We start from the raw sequence: 19,282 nt of genomic DNA on the forward strand, positions 1-19,282 counted from the left end.
AATTCTAACCAACTTTCCAGCACCGAGGTAAAGGAACATCGACTTACCCTGAGGAGGCCTCCATGACTGCAACCCAACTGCAGGATGCAGCACATGCCCCACTGGCAGAGCTATGCCAGTGCTGGAAAGTGGGTTAGGATTGCACCCACAGTGGTTTTTAAAACATATGTTGTATGAGGGGGAAAGCAGTGATGTGCTGGGATCCTGCATCAAAGCTAATGGCATGTCTATGTAATCTGGCGGCGAGATGATGACTGAGGCCAAATTAAGGTACACTAAAACTTTTATTGAGGTGCTCAGAAAACCAAAGAGAGGGTTTGTTGGGAACTCTCTAAATCACTGGTTCCCAAACTTTTTAGCACCGGGACCCACTTTTTAAGAATGACGATCTGTCAAGGACCCACCAGAAGTGATGTCATGGGCAGAAGTGATATCATCAAGCAAATTAAAACAAATAATTATAAATAAGTTAAAAGTAAAACAAATAAGCGGAGATGAGATGGGGAAGCCAGCCCTGTTCCATCAAGTTAATACTCTCTATTAACCTTTAACCTGCAACCTCTCTGTTAACCTGCAATAACCTTAACCCCCCCCCCCAAATCAGTCAAACTTTCAGCCCTTCCCTTTTTATATTTAAACCATATCACTATCAGGAGCTACCTAGTTTTACAAAAAAAAATCATCTTACCAGCTCAAGCCTCCATTTTTATCCTTCTTAGGGGGGGGGGGCTGCCTTCTGGAGCATTTGTTGAGCTCCACTTTCATCAGATTGGGACCATTCTGGTGGCCTTGCATCAGGCCCACGGTCAGGATTCTAGAGGCGGACGGGCAACTATTTTTTCAGGGTGGGCACTTATTTTGGGTATATATACTGTACTGGTGTGCAAAATTAAAGGATAAGTATGGAGAAACATCAAAGACCCATAAATGCAAGGGTGGGTAAATGGCTGTCCACCTCTAGCTACGGTCCTGCCTTGCATTCTCCTTTGCCTGACCATCATCATGAGCCAAGGAACCTTAACTTACTTGTGAGTAAATGAGAATGTGTAGCTAAGTTTTGTTTCCCATAGGGCTCAATACATTTGTTAGCTTGGAAGAAGGGACTTCTTGAGTGTTTTGGGAGGCTGCCCAAGAGAGCCTGGAAAGGCAGGATCATTGGATAATTATATTTACTTTTTGGTTGGGTTTTTCAATTCTATTCTTCATATTCATTGTTAGCCATATTGGGAATCTTTAAGACACAGGCTCTGAATATTCCAATAAAACTAACAAACAACACCCTGAGTTGCTTGGAGGAAGAGTAAGATTAAAAAATGAGTTTTTTGGGACCTCATTAAACTCATTAAAAAATGAGTTTAAGGGAGGGCACCAGGATGAGGTCTCTTGTTATCTGGTGTGCTCGCTGGTGCATTTGGTGGGCCGCTGTGAGATACAGGAAGCTGGACTAGATGGGCCTATGGCCTGATCCAGTGGGGCTGTACTTATGTTCTTATGAGTTTTAGAAGAGCTAAAATATGAAATCATAACCTTGTTGCATTTCTGCATTGCAATAAACAGCCCTCCTTCCCTTATCCCCTTTCTCCCCCTTCCTTCTTTCCTGAATGAGTAACACACTTTGCTACAGAAATGTTAGCAGTGCATTCTAGTAAGGCAGATGGAAAATCAACAGAGATAGTAGGTCGAAGTAGGATTCATTGAAAGAACTGATCCACCAGTTACCTGTCTGCCTGTGTTGGAGCCCAATCCTATGCATATCTGCTCAAGCAGCCCAGTCCTATGCATGTATACTCAGAGGTAAGCCTCATTGAGTTCAGTGGGACTTATTCCCAGGTAAGTGTGGATAAGATTGCAGCCCAAGTCCCATTGTAGTCAAAGGGGCTCACTGCCTGGTAAGGGTGGATAGGATTGCAGCCTAACAGCCCAATCCTATGCATGTCTACTCAGAAGTAAGTCCCATTAGAGTCAATGGGGCTTACTCACAGGAAAGTGTGGATAGGATTGGGCTTTAAGTCCCATTATAGCGAATGGGGCTCACGCCCAGGTAAGTGTGGATAGGATTGCAGCCTAAGTTCCATTGTAGTCAATGGGGCTCACTGCCAGGTAAGTGTGGATAGGACTGCAGCCTAAGTCCCATTGTAGTCAATGGGGCTCACTCCCAGGTAAGTGTGGATAGGACTGCAGCCTAAGTCCCATTGTAGTCAATGGGGCTCACTCCCAGGTAAGCGTGGATAGGACTGCAGCCTAAGTCCCATTGTAGTCAATGGGGCTCACTGCCAGGTAAGTGTGGATAGGACTGCAGCCTAAGTCCCATTGTAGTCAATGGGGCTCACTCCCAGGTAAGCGTGGATAGGACTGCAGCCTAAGTCCCATTGTAGTCAATGGGGCTCACTCCCAGGTAAGTGTGGATAGGACTGCAGCCTAAGTCCCACTGTAGTCAATGGGGCTCACTGCCAGGTAAGTGTGGATAGGATTGCAGCCTATGTCCCATTGTAGTCAATGGGACTCACTGCCAGGTAAGTGTGGATAGGACTGCAGCCTGTCCCACTGTAGTCAATGGGGCTCACTGCCACTTAAGTGTGGATAGGACTGCAGCCTAAGTCCCATTGTAGTGAAAGGAGTCACTGCCAGGTAGATATGGAGAGGATTGCAGCCTAAGAGCCAGAGAAACCCTCCAAGGGGGGGGGAGGAAAGCCCAGCTGGGCTCTGCTGTTTCACGTCCTCTCTCGGCAGCCCGCTTTAATCTGCTCGAACTCGAAGCAGGAGGAGCAGTACAGCAGGACCTGAGAAGAGCCGGGGAGCCCGGCCGGGCCCAGCCCGCATGAATGGGAGCCGCGGTGACATCACTGCGTGGCGAAGCGAAGGCGGCTTCTGCCGGCTCCGCCCCAGAGCCCGCCTCGGTGGCTGACGGGGCTGAGACGTCAGTTTTGCATGGCAGCCTCCAGGAAGCGCTGAAGTCGGGGGGCAGGAAGAGCAGGCAGCAGGTGAGGCTGGTCGTTTCATGCTGTCCTTTGCACAAAGGGGGGTTGCGTGCACGTGTGAGTGGGTGACGAGTAGAGGGATGCCCTCTTCCCAGGGAGAGGAAGGAGACCCAGCGCTGAAGGCAGCTGGAAATGATGCACTCGCAGCCCCATTTCCAGGAATGTTTCCCAAGAAGGCAAGCCCTTGCTCCTCTTCCAGGCTTGTCTTGTAGCACCATCCTATGCATGACTGCAGACACAAGTCCCACTGTATTCAATGGGGCTTGCTCCCAAGAACGTGTGAACACGATTGCTATCTTAGCTTTTCTTAAGGGAACCTGATAAAGAAGCTGCTGTGCATGACAGCCCTAGCCTGTGCCTGTCTACTCAGAAGTAAGTCCCATTAGTGTCAATGGGGCTTACTCCCAGGTAAGTGGGGATAGGATTGGGCTGTCAATCTCCAGTTTTAATCTTTCTGTATGCATTCAGAAGTAACAGCCCAATCCTATCCCCACTTTCCTGGGAGTAAGCCCCAGTGACATTAATGGGACTTACTTCTGAGTAGACATGCACGGGATTGGACTGCCTGACTGCAATCCTATCCACTGTTACCTGGGAGTGAGCCTCATAGGATTGGGCTCTGAATCCCAATAAACTCAAGTGGGGCTTATTCCCTTAAATAGGCATAGCTTTAAGTAGATAGATGCATAAACCTTGACTGTATGAGAACCCATTTCCTAATGATTGCTCTTTCATTTTCCATTGATGAGAGAAGCTTTTGAATCCTCTGATGGACCTGAAAATAAACGTGCTTTAAAAAAAATAAGCTATTTTATTCTATTAATGGAAGTGAAACCACTTTTAAGTATAGGATGCTACACAGGGTTTCTCAACTGGTAATACGTGTACCACTGGTGGGGTGATACGTACAGTACCCACCGCCCAGCAGTGAGACCACAACGGGAGCTTCCAATGGTGATAGGAAGCTCAAACTGGTGGGCAGAGCTCTAGTGCACGGTTTTCAAGCACAAAAAAAAGCTTGCCTGCTCATCCACCCTGAGCCTCTTACTGACCTTGGAAGCTCCCATTGTGGTCTCCAAATCCAGAAGTAACTGGTGATGTCATCATCGTCAGTCACTTCTGGTGGTAGCTCTGAGATCAGTGCAGTGGCAAGTGGTACGTTGGGGAAGCAGCATTGAGAAGCACTGCGCTACAGCAAAGGAGACACTACCTTCTGTTGACCAGTTAGTCCTCAAGTTTAGGAAGTGGTCTCTAGGCAACATGTTCTTGTTTAGACTTAAATATTGCTGAGATCAGACAAGTTTTAAAACGTCTATTGTTCATGAGATTATAAGGATCAACCACATTGCACTTTTGTGCAGGCGCTGTCCATTTTCACGCAGGTTTTTACGAGGGAGAGAGATGCTGCGTTCTGGCAGGCTGATGAAGTAGTGGGTAAAGGAGAGCCAGGACAGTACTTAGTAGAACTGTACTCTTCGTCTGGGGGCTGGGGATAAGAATAGGCCCTCAGTTTGGCTGTACTTGTTGTAAGAGGCGACTAAACAGCCACCGGGTAGATGGGACTCGTCAGCCTGGGAAGGCAGCTCATCTGAGAGAAGGAAAACTCTGATCCCAAACCTCCACTGCCTTGTGGCTACATCCAGTTATGGAAGAGGCTTCAGGAGTCAACCTCAAGGCAAAATCTGGAGCCGGAGTCCCTGAGGCAGTTCATGGTTGAATACAGTCACGTTCTGGCAACTCCTGCAACGCTGCTGGAACCAACCGTATTGGCTTCTGCCTTTCCACTGGACCATTTCAGCGACGTGGAGAGGGGCGATTTGCTGCATGGGTAACAGCCTATCCTCCATACCTACTTTACCCAGGCTTCGCGCACTGGAGAGGACACTCTGTTCCAGAACCACCATTCAGAGCATGACACCATAGTCTTCCAAGACTGAAGGATGCCAACAACAACTCTTCCTCGCCAATTACAAATGCAGGTTGTAACTTGTTGCATTGTAAAATGCAATTAATACAAATGCAGACCCTCCCATCTAAGCTGCTCTAAGGCAGCATTTCAGAACGCTTATTCCCTGTCATATCACTTCATGTGGTCTACCTATTGGAAGTACCATTGGAAGTAACTGGTGATGACATCAGTTACTTCTGCATTGGGAGGCCAGACGCAATGCTACAAACACCTGTAAGAAGCTCAGGGCGGATGGGAGGGCTTTTCCAAGCACACATTGGAAGCTCTGCCGGATGAGCCAAGCCTCCTACTGCTGCTTGTTGCTGGTCTTGCTGCCCGGCGGTGGGGGTCTGGAGGTCCTGCGTGTACCACTGGACATCACCTCAAGTACCACTGTTGAGAAACGCTGCTCTAAGGCCAATTTGTACAGTATGCAACAAAAAAAGCAGGGTTTCACAAAGTGTACAGTCACTAGGGAGTGAATTATTTTCTTTTATAGAGATTAATAGAAATATGTCTACACTGTTTTTTCAATCACTACAGGAAGTTGTTCACAATTTTGTTTATGTTGCATAAATAACTACTGTTTTAACTGAAGTCAAGACATCTGGAACCTAGCCTGTACTTAAGTAGGGACTACTCCCCCCCCCCCCCCCCCGTGTGTGTGTCCTTAGTATTTCTTCTTATCACTAGAAATTCTGGTATGAAATCTAAGGTGATGACTGAAAATGGCTTGGAGCCTTAGAACTTTTTTATCCTTCTCTCAGTGAGCTCAGGACAGCATACATGGATAAATTGTATTTTATCTTCACAGCAAACCTGTGATGAAGAAATGAATACACATAGAAATTATGATCTGAATAAAAATATTATAATATATATATATTATATACAATAAGAAATAATTTATTAATAATAATAAATTATTATCCTGGTGGGGGGAATTTATGTCTAAGCAGCTGTTTGAGCCCAAGTCTCCTGGTCTTTCTTTCTTTCTTTCTTTCTTTCTTTCTTTCTTTCTTTCTTTCTTTCTTTCTTTCTTTCTTTCTTTCTTTCTTTCTTTCTTTCTTTCTTTCTTTCTTTCTTTCTTTCTTTCTTTCTTTCTTTCTTTCTTTCTTTCTCTCTCAGCTGTCTATGCATTGTGCAACACTGATTTCTGTTGTGAATTGGAACTATCCTATCTCTGCAACAATCATTATCGTGCCCTAAGTCATTGTGGGAAGAGGGACAAAGTCTCTGTGCTTTTGAAGTTGTGCCCTTGCTGAGGAGCAAGCCAAGAGCAGAGTACAGTTTTATTTGTGCTGTCAAAGGCTGGAAAACCTGAGATCTGGGGAGAAAACCACACAGGGCAGGTAACAGGTTCACGGTTTTGGAGGTGCAAAAGGAATATTTTTTTGGGCTGCATTTTACGCTGATGAGAAAACTCATTTAATTTTAATTTTGATTTTGTTTGACTTTAAATATCAAAGGGGCAAATGAGAGCAAGGGAAGCATTAAACATAGTACTTGATTATAATTAGTACTGCAAAAGTGATCAAGATAAGTGTAAGTCAGTAAGTGTAAAGTCATGCACATTGGGGCAAAAAATCAAAACTTTAGATATAGGCTGATGGGTTCTGAGCTGTCTGTGACAGATCAGGAGAGAGATCTTGGGGTGGTGGTGGACAGGTCGATGAAAGTGTCGACCCAATGTGCGGCGGCAGTGAAGAAGGCCAGTTCTATGCTTGGGATCATTAGGAAGGGTATTGAGAACAAAACGGCTAGTATTATAATGCCGTTGTACAAATCTATGGTAAGGCCACACCTGGAGTATTGTGTCCAGTTCTGGTCGCCGCATCTCAAAAAAGACATAGTGGAAATGGAAAAGGTGCAAAAGAGAGCGACTAAGATGATTACGGGGCTGGGGCACCTTCCTTATAAGGAAAGTCTACGGCGTTTGGGCCTCTTCAGCCTAGAAAAGAGACGCCTGAGGGGGGACATGATTGAGACATACAAAATTATGCAGGGGATGGACAGAGTGGATAGGGAGATGCTCTTTACACTCTCACATAATACCAGAACCAGGGGACATCCACTAAAATTGAGTGTTGGGTGGGTTAGGACAGACAAAAGAAAATATTTCTTTACTCAGCGTGTGGTCGGTCTGTGGAACTCCTTGCCACAGGATGTGGTGCTGGCATCTAGCCTAGACGCCTTTAAAAAGGGATTGGACAAGTTTCTGGAGGAAAAATCCATTATGGGGTACAAGCCATGATGTGTATGCGCAACCTCCTGATTTTAGAAATGGGTTATGTCAGAATGCCAGATGCAAGGGAGGGCACTAGGATGAGGTCTCTTGTTATCTGTTGTGCTCCCTGGGGCATTTGGTGGGCCGCTGTGAGATACAGGAAGCTGGACTAGATGGGCCTATGGCCTGATCCAGTGGGGCTGTTCTTATGTTCTTATGTAAGATAATCTGTATCTTTGGGAATACAATGGAATTGGACCAAGTGACCACCCAAGGAAGATAGAAGGGAGGAAAAGGACAATTCTTTTGCTGCAGATGTTAGAGAAACACCATTTGGAGTTCATTTTAGAGCTCTTGAGGCAGGAATGGAATGGGAGGGGGGGGTTTCCTCTGAAGGAAAGGATGGTTTGAGAATATAATAGTCCAGCTGGACTGTCAGAGGATGTCTTGAGACCCCAGAGAGAATAATTGTGTCTTCTCTGGAGTGTTTTAAGGAGGAAGTAGGTTCAAGTCTCTATTCTTTTTTTTTTTTTTTTCTTCAAAGATAAGAGCAGCTGCCCCTGTGGGGGCCAGGAATGGGCATAGTCAGATTAGATTTTGGCTGCAGTGCTGGCAGGGTGGGGAATTTAATTTATCTCCCTTTTCGTTGTTTTCCAAACCTGAATTTCTCCTACCCCATTTGGATTGCCCCACTGGGGAAAACCTGTAAGTATTATGTCCCATCATTCCCTGCCTCCCCTTCCCCTACCAACATGTGGCATATATCAGCTTTGGTGATGCGCAATTCAGTTAAGAAAAATGACCTGGGAGAAAAGGTTCACCATCACCACTGCACAGGGTTCCAGTTCAATTCTGCCTAACTTTCTTTATGTATGGGGAGAAATAGTAGAAAATCTGGTTGTGGATCTTCTGACACCACATCTAATTAGGCCGTTAAAAGTGAATGACTTTGAATCTGCACTTCATTCCCTCTTACCAAGGTTTGGTTAGCATGTAGTAGACCCCATGTTAAATGTGGAGCTTTGATTGCTGAAGGCAGTTTCTACTTCATTAGCCAGTCAATAGCTACGAAAGAGCAGCGGGCTGGAGACTTGCAGGCAAGTCCATTAGCTATTGAATGTCTGTCAGGCATCAGTTGCCTGAATGAACCTCATGGTTATTATAAGGTATTATTGAAAGTTCAGACGGAATACAGTTATGGTGGGTTACTGTAGGGGGCTGCCCTGTGGTTGCAAAACATCTGACAGACACACAGGACATAAGGTGATTATAATCCAGAAGGGTTTGCATTTCCTTAAGTCAGTGGGAGAAGTATGAATTTCCACAGGCATGTTTTTTCCTTATCACAGTGGAGTGAAAAAAAACAAACTGCATTTGCTGAAGGGAGCTCTGCAGAGCAGCGCTTAGTGGGACAGCAGTGTGTCTCTTTTGGAATATGCTTACCTAGCCAGGTAGTTTGGGCTGACTTTATTATTATTTAAAATAATGTCAAAGCAAAGAATGAACTTCTTGCTTCAGCACAGTGCTGAATGAAACTTTGGTCCGGTTCAGAGGTAATGCTAGTCCATAGCTGCATGCTATTTGAATGAATCTGAAGAAGCTGCAGTCTTTCAGGCTTCCCCCTTCTTCTCTCCTCCCCTCTTGTGTGCAAGAGGAAGATAGTGGAGGCTTTTGTTTTCATGTAAAGTGCAAACTCCAGCTTGGGAAACTAGCTTGCGAACTAATTGCAGTTAATTAGCCAGGATATCAAACTGTGGTCTGATTTTTACATTCATTCATATAGCACTAAACCATGTCTTACGTTTGCATCTCAGCTGGATTTTAGAGTGACCTGGTACCAGTTTACTTAGGGCCAGTTCCATCATGAAGCATGTGCTAGTCTAGTCCCCCCCTCCCCTCTTTCAAATGCCAATTGATATCTGTGGATGTACATCACAACACTTTGTGAATGTGGAGTTAATTATGCAGATGTGTTAATGGATCAATCTGAGGATGTGCCTGCATGCCTTGTATTGAATATTCCATGTGAACTGTTCAGTAATGGAATGGCCATAACTGCCTTCAGTTCTCCAGGGCAATGGAGTCATTTGGGGATGCACAGTTAGCCCCAAAGCCTGCTCATGTAATTCTGAGTTACAGACATGGAAGAACTACTTAACAGCAAATTAGCCCATGTAGGCATTCTTGTGGAAAGCAGAGATGTTGTGCTTTGCTTTTTATTATAGCAGTGGTTCTCAAACCTTTTAGCACCCAGACCCACTTTTCAGAATGACAGTCTGTTGAAACCCACCAGAAGTGATGTCATTAACCTGGAAGTGATGTCATTGCCAAATTAAGTAGGAAAATTTTTTAACCGCCCCATACGACAAAATCAAATCAAGTAAGTAAATTAAAAATTTACAATAAATATGTTTAAAATAAAGAAGAACCCCTTCCTAACCCTCCCAAGCAGTTATCCAGTAGTAATCCCCATTGATTATCATTAACAGCATATACATAGTAGCCTGTTAAAAGTACAGACCTGTAACATTTTCCCAAAAGCAGTCACGTACCATGGTAGCATCAAGTCTAATATATTAAAAATAAAGTAGACATTGAAATGAATGGGGACCCACCTGAAATTGGCCTGCGACTCACCGTTTGAGAAACACTGTATACTAGAATTGATGCCATGAATGAATGTTTTAGAGGAGCTGAACTTTCATTTTTTCAGATGTCTTCATTTTGTGTGTGTCTGTAAAAGGCATAACAACACTTCATTGTGCTTGTCCTTTCTGTTTTTGTTTGTTTGTTTTTAGTTCACCATGTGAGCAGTGATGACTAAATTTCCTAAGAACACTGTCTCAAGTCAGTGAAACACCAGAAACCACATAGAAACTTTGGGATTTTTGTGTGTGTGGCAGTTTTGGTATACAGAGTAGTCTTGTGTTTTTTAGGTCTGGATTGTCCTTAAGTAGAGGACACATGGCAACAGTCAAGATGAAGTTTATAACTTCCATAATTAGAGCTGCATTAAGGGCATGAGAAACAGGCAGAATGTGTAGATGGCTGTGTAGAGCACCATGAACTGTTGACCTCTCCCCACTTCTGAGAGTTTCAAAGAGAACAGCAAAAAGAATTCCCATTCACAAATGCTTGGAGACAACTGATTTGTTTCTTCATATCTGTCCAACTAAGACCAGTTGGAGGGGATGACCCCATGGGTCTGGTCACTGCAGAAGCCTGGCTTGCCAAAAGCAGATCTTACATCTTACCAGAGATCCTCTTCCTTCCTTGTTAATTTTTCTCATCAGGGCTTTTACCTGTTTGAAAACACAAAAAGAATAATTTTCCAGTTTCAGATGTTAATTTATGTGTATGGCACAGATCCTGTGGATCATAGGAACCTGCATTTTGCTGAGTCAGACTGTTAGACCATTTAGTTCAGTTTTGACTTCCAGTGACTGGCAGCAGGTTTCAGAGATGTGTTTTTCTTTTCTACTCTAAATGGTGGCATTTGGGATTGAAACTGGGGCCTTTGGTATGCAAAGGATTGCCACTGAGCTGTGGTCTCTTTACAGTGGAGGACAAACAATACTGCTCTAACCTCCTAGAGTTAGAATGGGTGAACCTGGAGCATGATGGGATATACCACGTAAAAGCATTTGGTCCTTCAGCTTGGTGCTTGGTAGACACAGTGAAGGCAGAGTTGGAGCACCATTTGGAGTCTGAAAGTGTGTTCTTTTGCTAGTTATCATGGTTAAAAGTGATAATTCTGTTGAGTCTCTTAACTTGGCATGCACTCATTTGAGAAGGAGATATGGAACATGATTTGGATAGGGATGCTAGATCAAGACTTAAATAATGAAATGCTTTCTTTGGCTTGGGAAATAGTAACTGAAACAGGGGTTTATGAGGTCCTGCTAGTTGTTACTGCCAAGCCGACAATATGATGGAAGGTACTAAGTATTAACAGACTCCAGGAACATTTTCATGGCTGAAAGCAACAGCAGCTTGTGAATTGTTTCCTTCCTGTTCTGTGTCCTTCTTCTCTAATCCTCCAAGCATCTGCTGCTCTTTATCGCCTGGTACTTTTTCTCGCACTGCACTTCCTCCAATCTGCCTTTCCTCAGACACTCTCTGCCAAGTGAGCCAACATTTCAGATGCAAGGTCTATAAGTGGGGAAAGCATGATGTGGGACCAGTGGAGAGGCCAGGCACACTCTACCCTGGTTGCTCTAGAGCAGGTGCGGCCAAACTTGCTTAACCCATTTCTGCCTAACATTGCATATATACAACAGGGACCAAATGTGTACACTTGTGAGCTGGGCAAAAATGGGTTAATGTAAGAGCCACATAAGATCAACTTTAGATATCTGAGAGTCACAAGAGAGAAGGAGATATGGAGAGCCTCAATATTTAAGAGGCATTTAAATTCTTACAGTAGGCTGTCAATGTCCATGGGGAATCTGTTCCAGGTCTCCCTGCAGGTTCCAAAATCCACAGATATTCAAATCCGTGGGTGGAGGGGACCTCAGAAGACCTTGGGACAGGATTGGAAGGGACTGGAGGTCTCTGAGGCACTCCAGCCACAGGTCAGCACCTGTGTTTAGTCAAATCCCATGGTGGTGAGACCGTGGATAAGGAGGGCCAGTTGTACTCACTATGAACATTAAACTTATGTTTTAATTCCGTAGACTCTCAGTTTATACCCAGTGAATAAAGCTTGAAAATTTTTTTAATTTGCCTTTTATATTTGTGATGCAAAAAGGAACTCAGTCAACTTATTTCTGTGAGCCACACATCAAATGTCAAAAAGCCGCACGTGGCTCACAAGCCACGGTTTGGCCACCCCCGCTCTAGAGTCTATCGGCATAAGGAATGCATGTGGTGAGGTGGATGGTCCAAGCAGGCAATTCGTCATGCAAATTCTAGTTGAACAAATTTGGTGTGGTATTTGAAAGATCTTGACTCCAGGTTCCCCAGGACTGTAACTAACACTTTGTTTGGCTTTTAATTTTGGGTAGGACCATGGCACCAAAAGTCACAACCGAACTGCTTAGGCGGCTGCGGCAGACAATGAAAAATGCCAAGTATGTTCCAGAATCAATCCAGGCTTACATCGTGCCCTCAGGAGATGCGCATCAGGTATGGGATTTGGTAGGATTGTTTTCTACGATTGGAACGCCTTTATAAAAGCCAAGGGTGAAGGCTCTCCGGCCTGGCCTGCTTTATTTACAGAGCATAGTTATCACATCTCTTGTGGGATATGAAAGGGAGCCAAAGCCACTTCTTACAACTAAGAATGGCTTTATGTAGTAATCCTTTAAGGAGGTATGTCCAGATGGCAACTTCCTGTGCTTTTGGCCCAGTACTAGAAGCATGAGAAACAAGCAAAGTGGCCACATTTATTATTATTGTTTAAAACATGCTGGCATGCCCTTTGATAATGTTTCCAGGGCGGTTTATGCAAAAACAAGCACATGCATCAAACCCTGATATCACAGCCACAAGATAGTAAAACAGTGGATTAAAAGCAGAAGTTTAAAACAATGTAAACAACCTAGCAGAATGAAAGTGTCTTCTCCTGGGGCTGGGAAGATCACAGCAGAGGTGCTTAGGTAAGACTTTTTTGGTGAAAGAATTCTGCAAACCAAGCATCACAACTGAGAAGGATGTGCATTATGTTTTTTTTTTTTTTTAAAGAATGGATACATGTGGAGGGCAAGAAGGAGACAGAGGGAGATGTATTGACCTCAAAGAGAGGAAGGGGAAATTGAAAATGGGATGACTAGGAATTTGAGGAAGGGGAACAGGCAAAGAAAAGTTTGAATTATGTGTACTTATTTGTAAAAGTTTCAATCATTTATTTGTAAACTGTTTAAGAAAACATTTTCTTAATGTTTTGAATTAAAACATTTTCTTAATGCACTGGCCTGAACTTGAACCATGCTCCTAGAGATTTAAACTTAAATATTTGATCTTAGCTAGGTCTAAAACAAGAACCTGATGATTGCAGGTTGTGGTGCCCATCTCATGCTGGTTGTCTGTCCTTCCTTAGAGTAACCTCTTGGTGCTCAGTGAGTAATGTCTCAGTACTAGATGTGACTGAGCCCAGGTCAATTACCCCCCCCCCCCCCGGCTAATTAGGTGGATTTGCCTGCTTTTTCAATTGCCTTTCCATCTAGCACCTGTGGAAGTTGCTACCATTCTGTCTGAATGTCAGAGTTAGAAATTGCAAGAATGAAAAGGCTTTCCATCGCCCAGGGACCTTAAAAAAAATGCTCTCGAGCCACATCAGAGCCAGCCTTGGTTGATTGTTAACGTCATTTTTTCTTTTCAATATTTAAAAAATAATTGTGTATTGCTTTATTTTGGAAACTGCCTTGGAATCCCCCAGAAGAAAGGTGTTCTAAAAGTGTTTTAAATAAATATCAGGGCTCTGGTTGCAGTGGTGCTGTTGTTGCTATATTCTCATTCATTTCTGCTTTAGAAGATTTATGGCATATGTAAAGTAAAACAATTGCTTTAACAGAGGCTATAGAATTTAAAACAAACAGGGTTTACCCATTGCCCATAAATATAGGTGCCACAGCCCTGGATGCTCTTGCAATGAGGCTGAATTACCCATGAGAGTTTTTGAGATTATTTGTTCTTTTGCAAATGTGGGTTGAAAAACAGCATGGGTGAAGCAGTCAGACACACTATTCACTCCTACAGATTTGGTTTCTGTTGTAACTTGCTTCAACACTGAAGCATTCTCAGAGGTTTTCTGAACACTCTTGCCTTCAGGGATAAGACAACTGGTGATAGTGGGCAGGACTGCCTGAATTCTGGCATCTAACTGTGAAGTGCTGTCCCCGGGGAGCTCACCTGCTGCCAAGTCTGATGTCTTTTCAGTCCCAGACACTCGGGTGTTTTGGATTTTGTTAGCTTCACAGATTGTGGTTTTAACCTGCCTATTTCATTCATTCATTCAATTTGTACCCGCTTTTCTTCCCAAAGGGCGCTCAAAGTGGCTTCCAGAACCGTAAAATTATAAAAACACTTCATAACTTAAAACATAGCAGTTCATTGAATTAAAATAGCAAACCATAAAACATAACAAATAAACCACAAACCAGCAGCAGTCACCTCTTAATAAAAGAGTAGAAGGGCAAAGCCTGTAAAATGCCAGTCACTAATAAAACATCCCTATAAAATCTACAGTACACCCAATATTAAAATAACCATAATAAAATCAGAAGGCTAGTCTGAAAAGAAATGTTTTTTGGCCCCGAGGGAGCAGTTTGTAAACTAAGAGGAAGGAAATGCCGTAAAGTTGATGCCACTACATAGAAGGCCCTGTTTATACTGGCATATCTTTGGGCTGCTCTGTTTGTTTTACAACAGTTGTTTTTATTGCGTTTTTAAGAATTGTTAGCTGCTCTGAGAACATTTGGACTGAAGAACAGGAGAGAACAGGAGAACATTTATCCAGATGAATAAATGCATGACTGTGAACACTTAAAAAGTTTTTTGCTGTTGGGGTCACCTGTTGAATTAGAAACTGGAACCAACTGAGCTCCAACATTTTGTCTTGTTTGGTTTCCTGTGATGACTATGGAGGGCATCATGTATGGGAAAGGAAACTCCCCCAAGGTGGAACATGTGACTTGGCCGTCCGTGGTGCAGAGACTGGCACGGTACAGAGAGCTAGATGAAACACGTCACTTGTGATCATGTGAAAAACACATTTGTTTGGGCTCAACATCCTTGCAAAATGTTTTGTATTATATGCAGAGGAAACAGTGCTTCTCTGCCCAGTGCAGTGTCTCCTTTGTCTTTACAGAGTGGGGAAACAAAACAGGCATGCATTTATTTCAGTCTCAGTTGCAACAGGTGAGAGTTTGGGCTCCTTTTGTTTGTTTCTTTTTTCAGTTGCTATGCATTTCTCCTTCCCTGCCTGAGGCTGCTTCTCTGTAGCTCTAGTTACACTTGTGAGGCTTTTTAACATGCTCCTGTGAATCCAGGGGCATGACTTGCAGGATTCTTTGTGTCTCTTTGGGGAATGCTGTAATGCAAACACGCTGTGTGTGGAGCTTTCCTGCTGGGCAAGTTGATCAGGTTTACGCTGGGCAGTGAGCTGAATGGACACAAACACTGAAAAACTGCTTAGTCTGCACCTCTTAGATTTATTGCATGCCATGACTTCACCAGAGCCTTGTCCCTTATTTACAGGAGATCCCCTTTATAAGCCGGGCTGGAAAGCTTGGGCTTTTAGCAAAATGACTTACAAAGAGAAATTCCTCCTATAAGAAATAATATAGATAGGGGTTAATGGGAATTGTTTGTACATCTGTGCCCTACACTGGACTTAAAGAGGGGTTTTATCCCATAAGAAACTATGGAATAAGGTAGGGGTATGGACTGTAGAGAGTAGCATGCAGTCCTGAACTAGTATGCCCCTCACTGGGGTGGCTGGTCCATGGCAGGAACTGAAAACTCCTGTATCAGGCAGGGAGTTGTGGGAACTCCACACCCATCCACTGCCTCCCCCAGTCTGCTATCTCCTTGAAGTTCAGACTGGCTCCATCCTCTTCTTGTGCAGTGGTGCATAATGGATGGGGAGGGCTTGCCTTTCTCCTTCGGCATCCGCTGCTGCTGCTACTGTGTTGCTGTCATTGCCTCCTCTTTTAATGGCCCAGAATTCCCTTTGTGACCATTTGAGGAAGTGGTGGTAAATGAAACAGATTGGGGGGGGGGGGAGGATTTACTTTTCTATATTGGGTAATGCTGCTGCTGTTCCTTCATCTAATGGTTGGGAAGAGAATTATGGTCTCCCAGATTTTCCTCTACTGACCATTAAAAAAGGAAGGTAGAAGAAGTGGTAGAGCTAGATGTCAAGCAAGAGAAGTAACCCCCCAACCCCTGCCTGCTTCACTTACCTCTCTCCCTTGCTGTACATACAGTACTGCCTCCACTTCCCAGTATTCTCTGTCAGATATTAGAGTAGGGATCAGCATCCTATGGCCCACGGGCTAGATCCTGTCCACTAGCTGGTGTCAACGTGGAGCACGGGCAGGAAGGTAAAGGGATATGAAAGCAGATGTAGATTCTGTGCAGCTGGATTCTGAGTAGTGTGGAGTATTTAGGGCAATGCAGTTTTCTAGGCCTGTCTGTCTTGGGTTCATTGAAAAGGTTTGGGCTGGGACAGTTTGTAGCTATGGCTGAGATTCTTAATGGAAAACTTTTCAGAAAAGGCATGCCTGCAAGCCCTTCTTATAAAGCCTAGTTAGAGGATGCCAGTAAACCAAGCAAGGTTTACAGGTTGAAAGCCCCATAAATGTCAGTTTCTGAGATCAGAAGATACTAGGACAGTTCCTTCCACTCAAGTCACCACATCAAAGGCCTGGTTTGCTTGGCTGGTCAGTTGTGTGGCCTAGAGTGAAATAAACATGGGCAAACTCAGAGGTGCTTGGAGACAGGTCAGAGGAAAAGGGACTGTAGGTTTGACGTAAACAAACAGGCATATGAAGAATAATAGGATTTAAATGGATGGAACAGCTGTATTTTTAAAGATACTGAACAATGGTAACATTGTTAAAGGTAACAATGAAGATGTCAAGATTTTTAAATGTCTGTATATTTATTTTTGAAAGAACACTCGGTAGGAGAGCAAACGTAATCTCTGTTTATCATCCGCTGATTTGGGAGCACTGGTGCTGCTGTTTGTAACAAAGCTCACATTTCTTTTTCTTTTACCTTCTCCAGAGTGAGTACATTGCACCTTGTGACTGCCGACGAGAGTTCATCTGTGGGTTTGATGGCTCAGCAGGTATGTTCCCAGACCTGTGTTTGACACTTGCAGCTTGGCAGCTCTTCAACTTTGAATGCCAAGCTCCTCCTCAGATGATCAGGGCCTCCGATGTGAACCTTTCCAACTCACACTGCAGTTATGGAGACTTGCTAAGCTGCTATGTGTTTTTCTTTCAGTTCAGTATGTAGCTGAAAATACTTTCTTTTTCTGTCCGATGGGAGATTATTTCTGCAAAGGCAGAAACTTTTTTGCTGTTGCACTGAAAATGCTAAAAAATGCTTTATTTGAGGTAAAACAGAAGAGCAGAAATCTCATGTTCTATATCTTTTTTTCAAGTCTGAGTATTTTCAGACTGCAGGTGGAAGGATCAGATTGTACATGCTCTTCTACAGAGCCATCCCTTGGGTAGGGCAACTGGAGCTGCTGCCCTGGGCCCCATTCTTTCATTACCAGTATGTGCCCATAATGGGGAGGGGCACAATGGTTGAGTTGCCCTGGGCCCACACCTTTCTAATGACGGCTCTGCTCCCCTATATAAAATATTCCATACACACAAGAGTTGTGTGAAGGAGCTTTCTAAGCTTCAATCCCCTGTTTCCTGTCTGAAGTGGTACAGCCCAGCAACACATATATCACACAATGTATACTTCTGATTGTCTGTTTTACTGTTTAGAAGCCCCACATACACATGGAAAATAAGCACTTGCAGTGTACGTCACAAGCAATGACATATGCTTTTGTACAAAAAAATAAAATTGTCGTATATGAAGTAGCCCTAGGTCTGTGTTTCTGCCTGCTTCTCTAGGGCGATTCAAATTCCATGCATATTTATATAGGTATATACATGCATAGACATATTTTCATATGGTTCACTAGACAGTGTTCATTTTTACAGTCAATCAGTATTTTGGATCCTTGAAAAACGTAGACTCTGGGGCGCAGTCCTGTGGGCTGCGCTACTGCCTGACTGTCGCGAAAAATGCCATAAGGCTCTTCTGTGCCAGAGATATTGGCGCACCACCAGCGCTGGGCCCGGCATCAGTTGGCATGGGGCTGTGGTGCCACAGGATGAATGGCGAGGGCTCCTGGTGGTAAATTCTCCCGTTGGTTGGCAGCAGACCTTTCTGGGGCAGGGGGAGGGCCGGGAGGGGGCAGAACTGGGCAGGGGAGGGGAAAAGCAGGCCTGGGACGGAGATGCGGAAGACTCTGCCGGGGCCAGGAAAGCTGACACGGGTCTCCTCATTTCTGCGCCCCCTCAACAGTAGGCGCAGATCTGAGGAGACCCATTGGGGCCTTGTGGCCGCTACACAAAGTAAGGGAACATTTGTTACCTTACCCCAAGGAGACCTGGCGCTGCTTCCCTGCCCCATTGGATGCAGCGGTTGCCATTTCGGCACTGCCTTAGCCGTGGGTGCTTAGGAAGCATAGGATTGGGCTGCCCATCACTTATACTGCTCTGCATGTGTTAAAATGTGTGAATAACTCCATGCACATAGAGTTCAACACTCATGTACTCTACACATAGATTGTACACACACTGAGCATAACACGTGAATAGGGCTCTTTATCTCCCCTCTTTATAGTGAAACCACTCTCTAATAATTAGACATTAAATGACCCCTTTGTTCAGCAACCAAGCAAATATATGTTGTTTTGCTGTGATGTTGTGTCACCGTGCACCTTGCAAGGTGAGAGTGTAACTGCGTACGTGCTGGCCAAACTTCTTGGCTACTTCCATATGCATCCAAAACTCTCATTTAGTCAGTCCTAGAGTAGTCTGATTAATCTGTTTTGATTTAGCCTTTCAGTTTTTATAGATTTGAATAAATGTAGCTTTAAAACAAATTTAATCTTCCGGGAGAGATGCCAACATAGTATCTACTTTCTCAGGCTTTTATGTGCTGGGGGGGGGGGGGGGAGGAATAAATCCCAAATAACCTGGCTGCTGCTGAGAGCTTTCTGAAGGGGTGGTGATGGTAAAGCCATTTTACTTTTCCTCCATGTAGGATAGGCAGTTGGGTCGGCCATGCAGACTCGGTGTACTCCACAGTGTCTGCTTTGCCCTTAGACCTCTGCTAGTGTCATTTGCTGAGTGGTGTGTGAGGTTGCTTAGCTCATTTTTGGAAAACAGTTCTGCTCTGCAGTTTGCATGCTGGGAAGAAAGAGAAAGGTGAAGGAAGGGTTTGGAGCTGTTCCTTCCCATTTCAGTATCTGCACCAGCTGGAACAATGATGTAATATCAGTGTAGTAATGAGCTTTTGCTGACCCCCAGATGACCCTCTAGTAAACAAAGTCTTGTTAACCATTTCATATAGTGATTGCAGCTTGCTTTTCTTTCCCCCTCTCTGAGG

The 19,282-nt window shown here is 44.2% G+C and overlaps 1 protein-coding gene across 3 annotated transcripts in view; it reads left to right on the plus strand.

The window, feature by feature from the left end:
- The first annotated feature begins 2,906 nt into the window (after nucleotides 1-2,906).
- Nucleotides 2,907-19,282, plus strand: part of XPNPEP1 (X-prolyl aminopeptidase 1) — a 48,178-nt gene continuing 31,802 nt past the window's right edge. Inside the window, exons 1-3 of one of the 3 annotated variants that reach the window (XM_066619558.1) lie at nucleotides 2,907-2,981; nucleotides 12,160-12,280; nucleotides 16,886-16,949. In XM_066619558.1, coding sequence (XP_066475655.1) covers nucleotides 12,164-12,280; nucleotides 16,886-16,949 — 181 coding nt within the window. In that variant the 5' untranslated portion in view covers nucleotides 2,907-2,981; nucleotides 12,160-12,163. Of the gene's footprint in view, nucleotides 2,982-12,159; nucleotides 12,281-14,951; nucleotides 15,014-16,885; nucleotides 16,950-19,282 lie in introns of those variants that run through there. The other 2 variants (XM_066619559.1, XM_066619560.1) reach the window with 2 other exon arrangements.

Source organism: Tiliqua scincoides, chromosome 3, assembly GCF_035046505.1.
Source record: "Tiliqua scincoides isolate rTilSci1 chromosome 3, rTilSci1.hap2, whole genome shotgun sequence".
Taxonomy (NCBI): Eukaryota; Metazoa; Chordata; class Lepidosauria; order Squamata; family Scincidae; genus Tiliqua; species Tiliqua scincoides.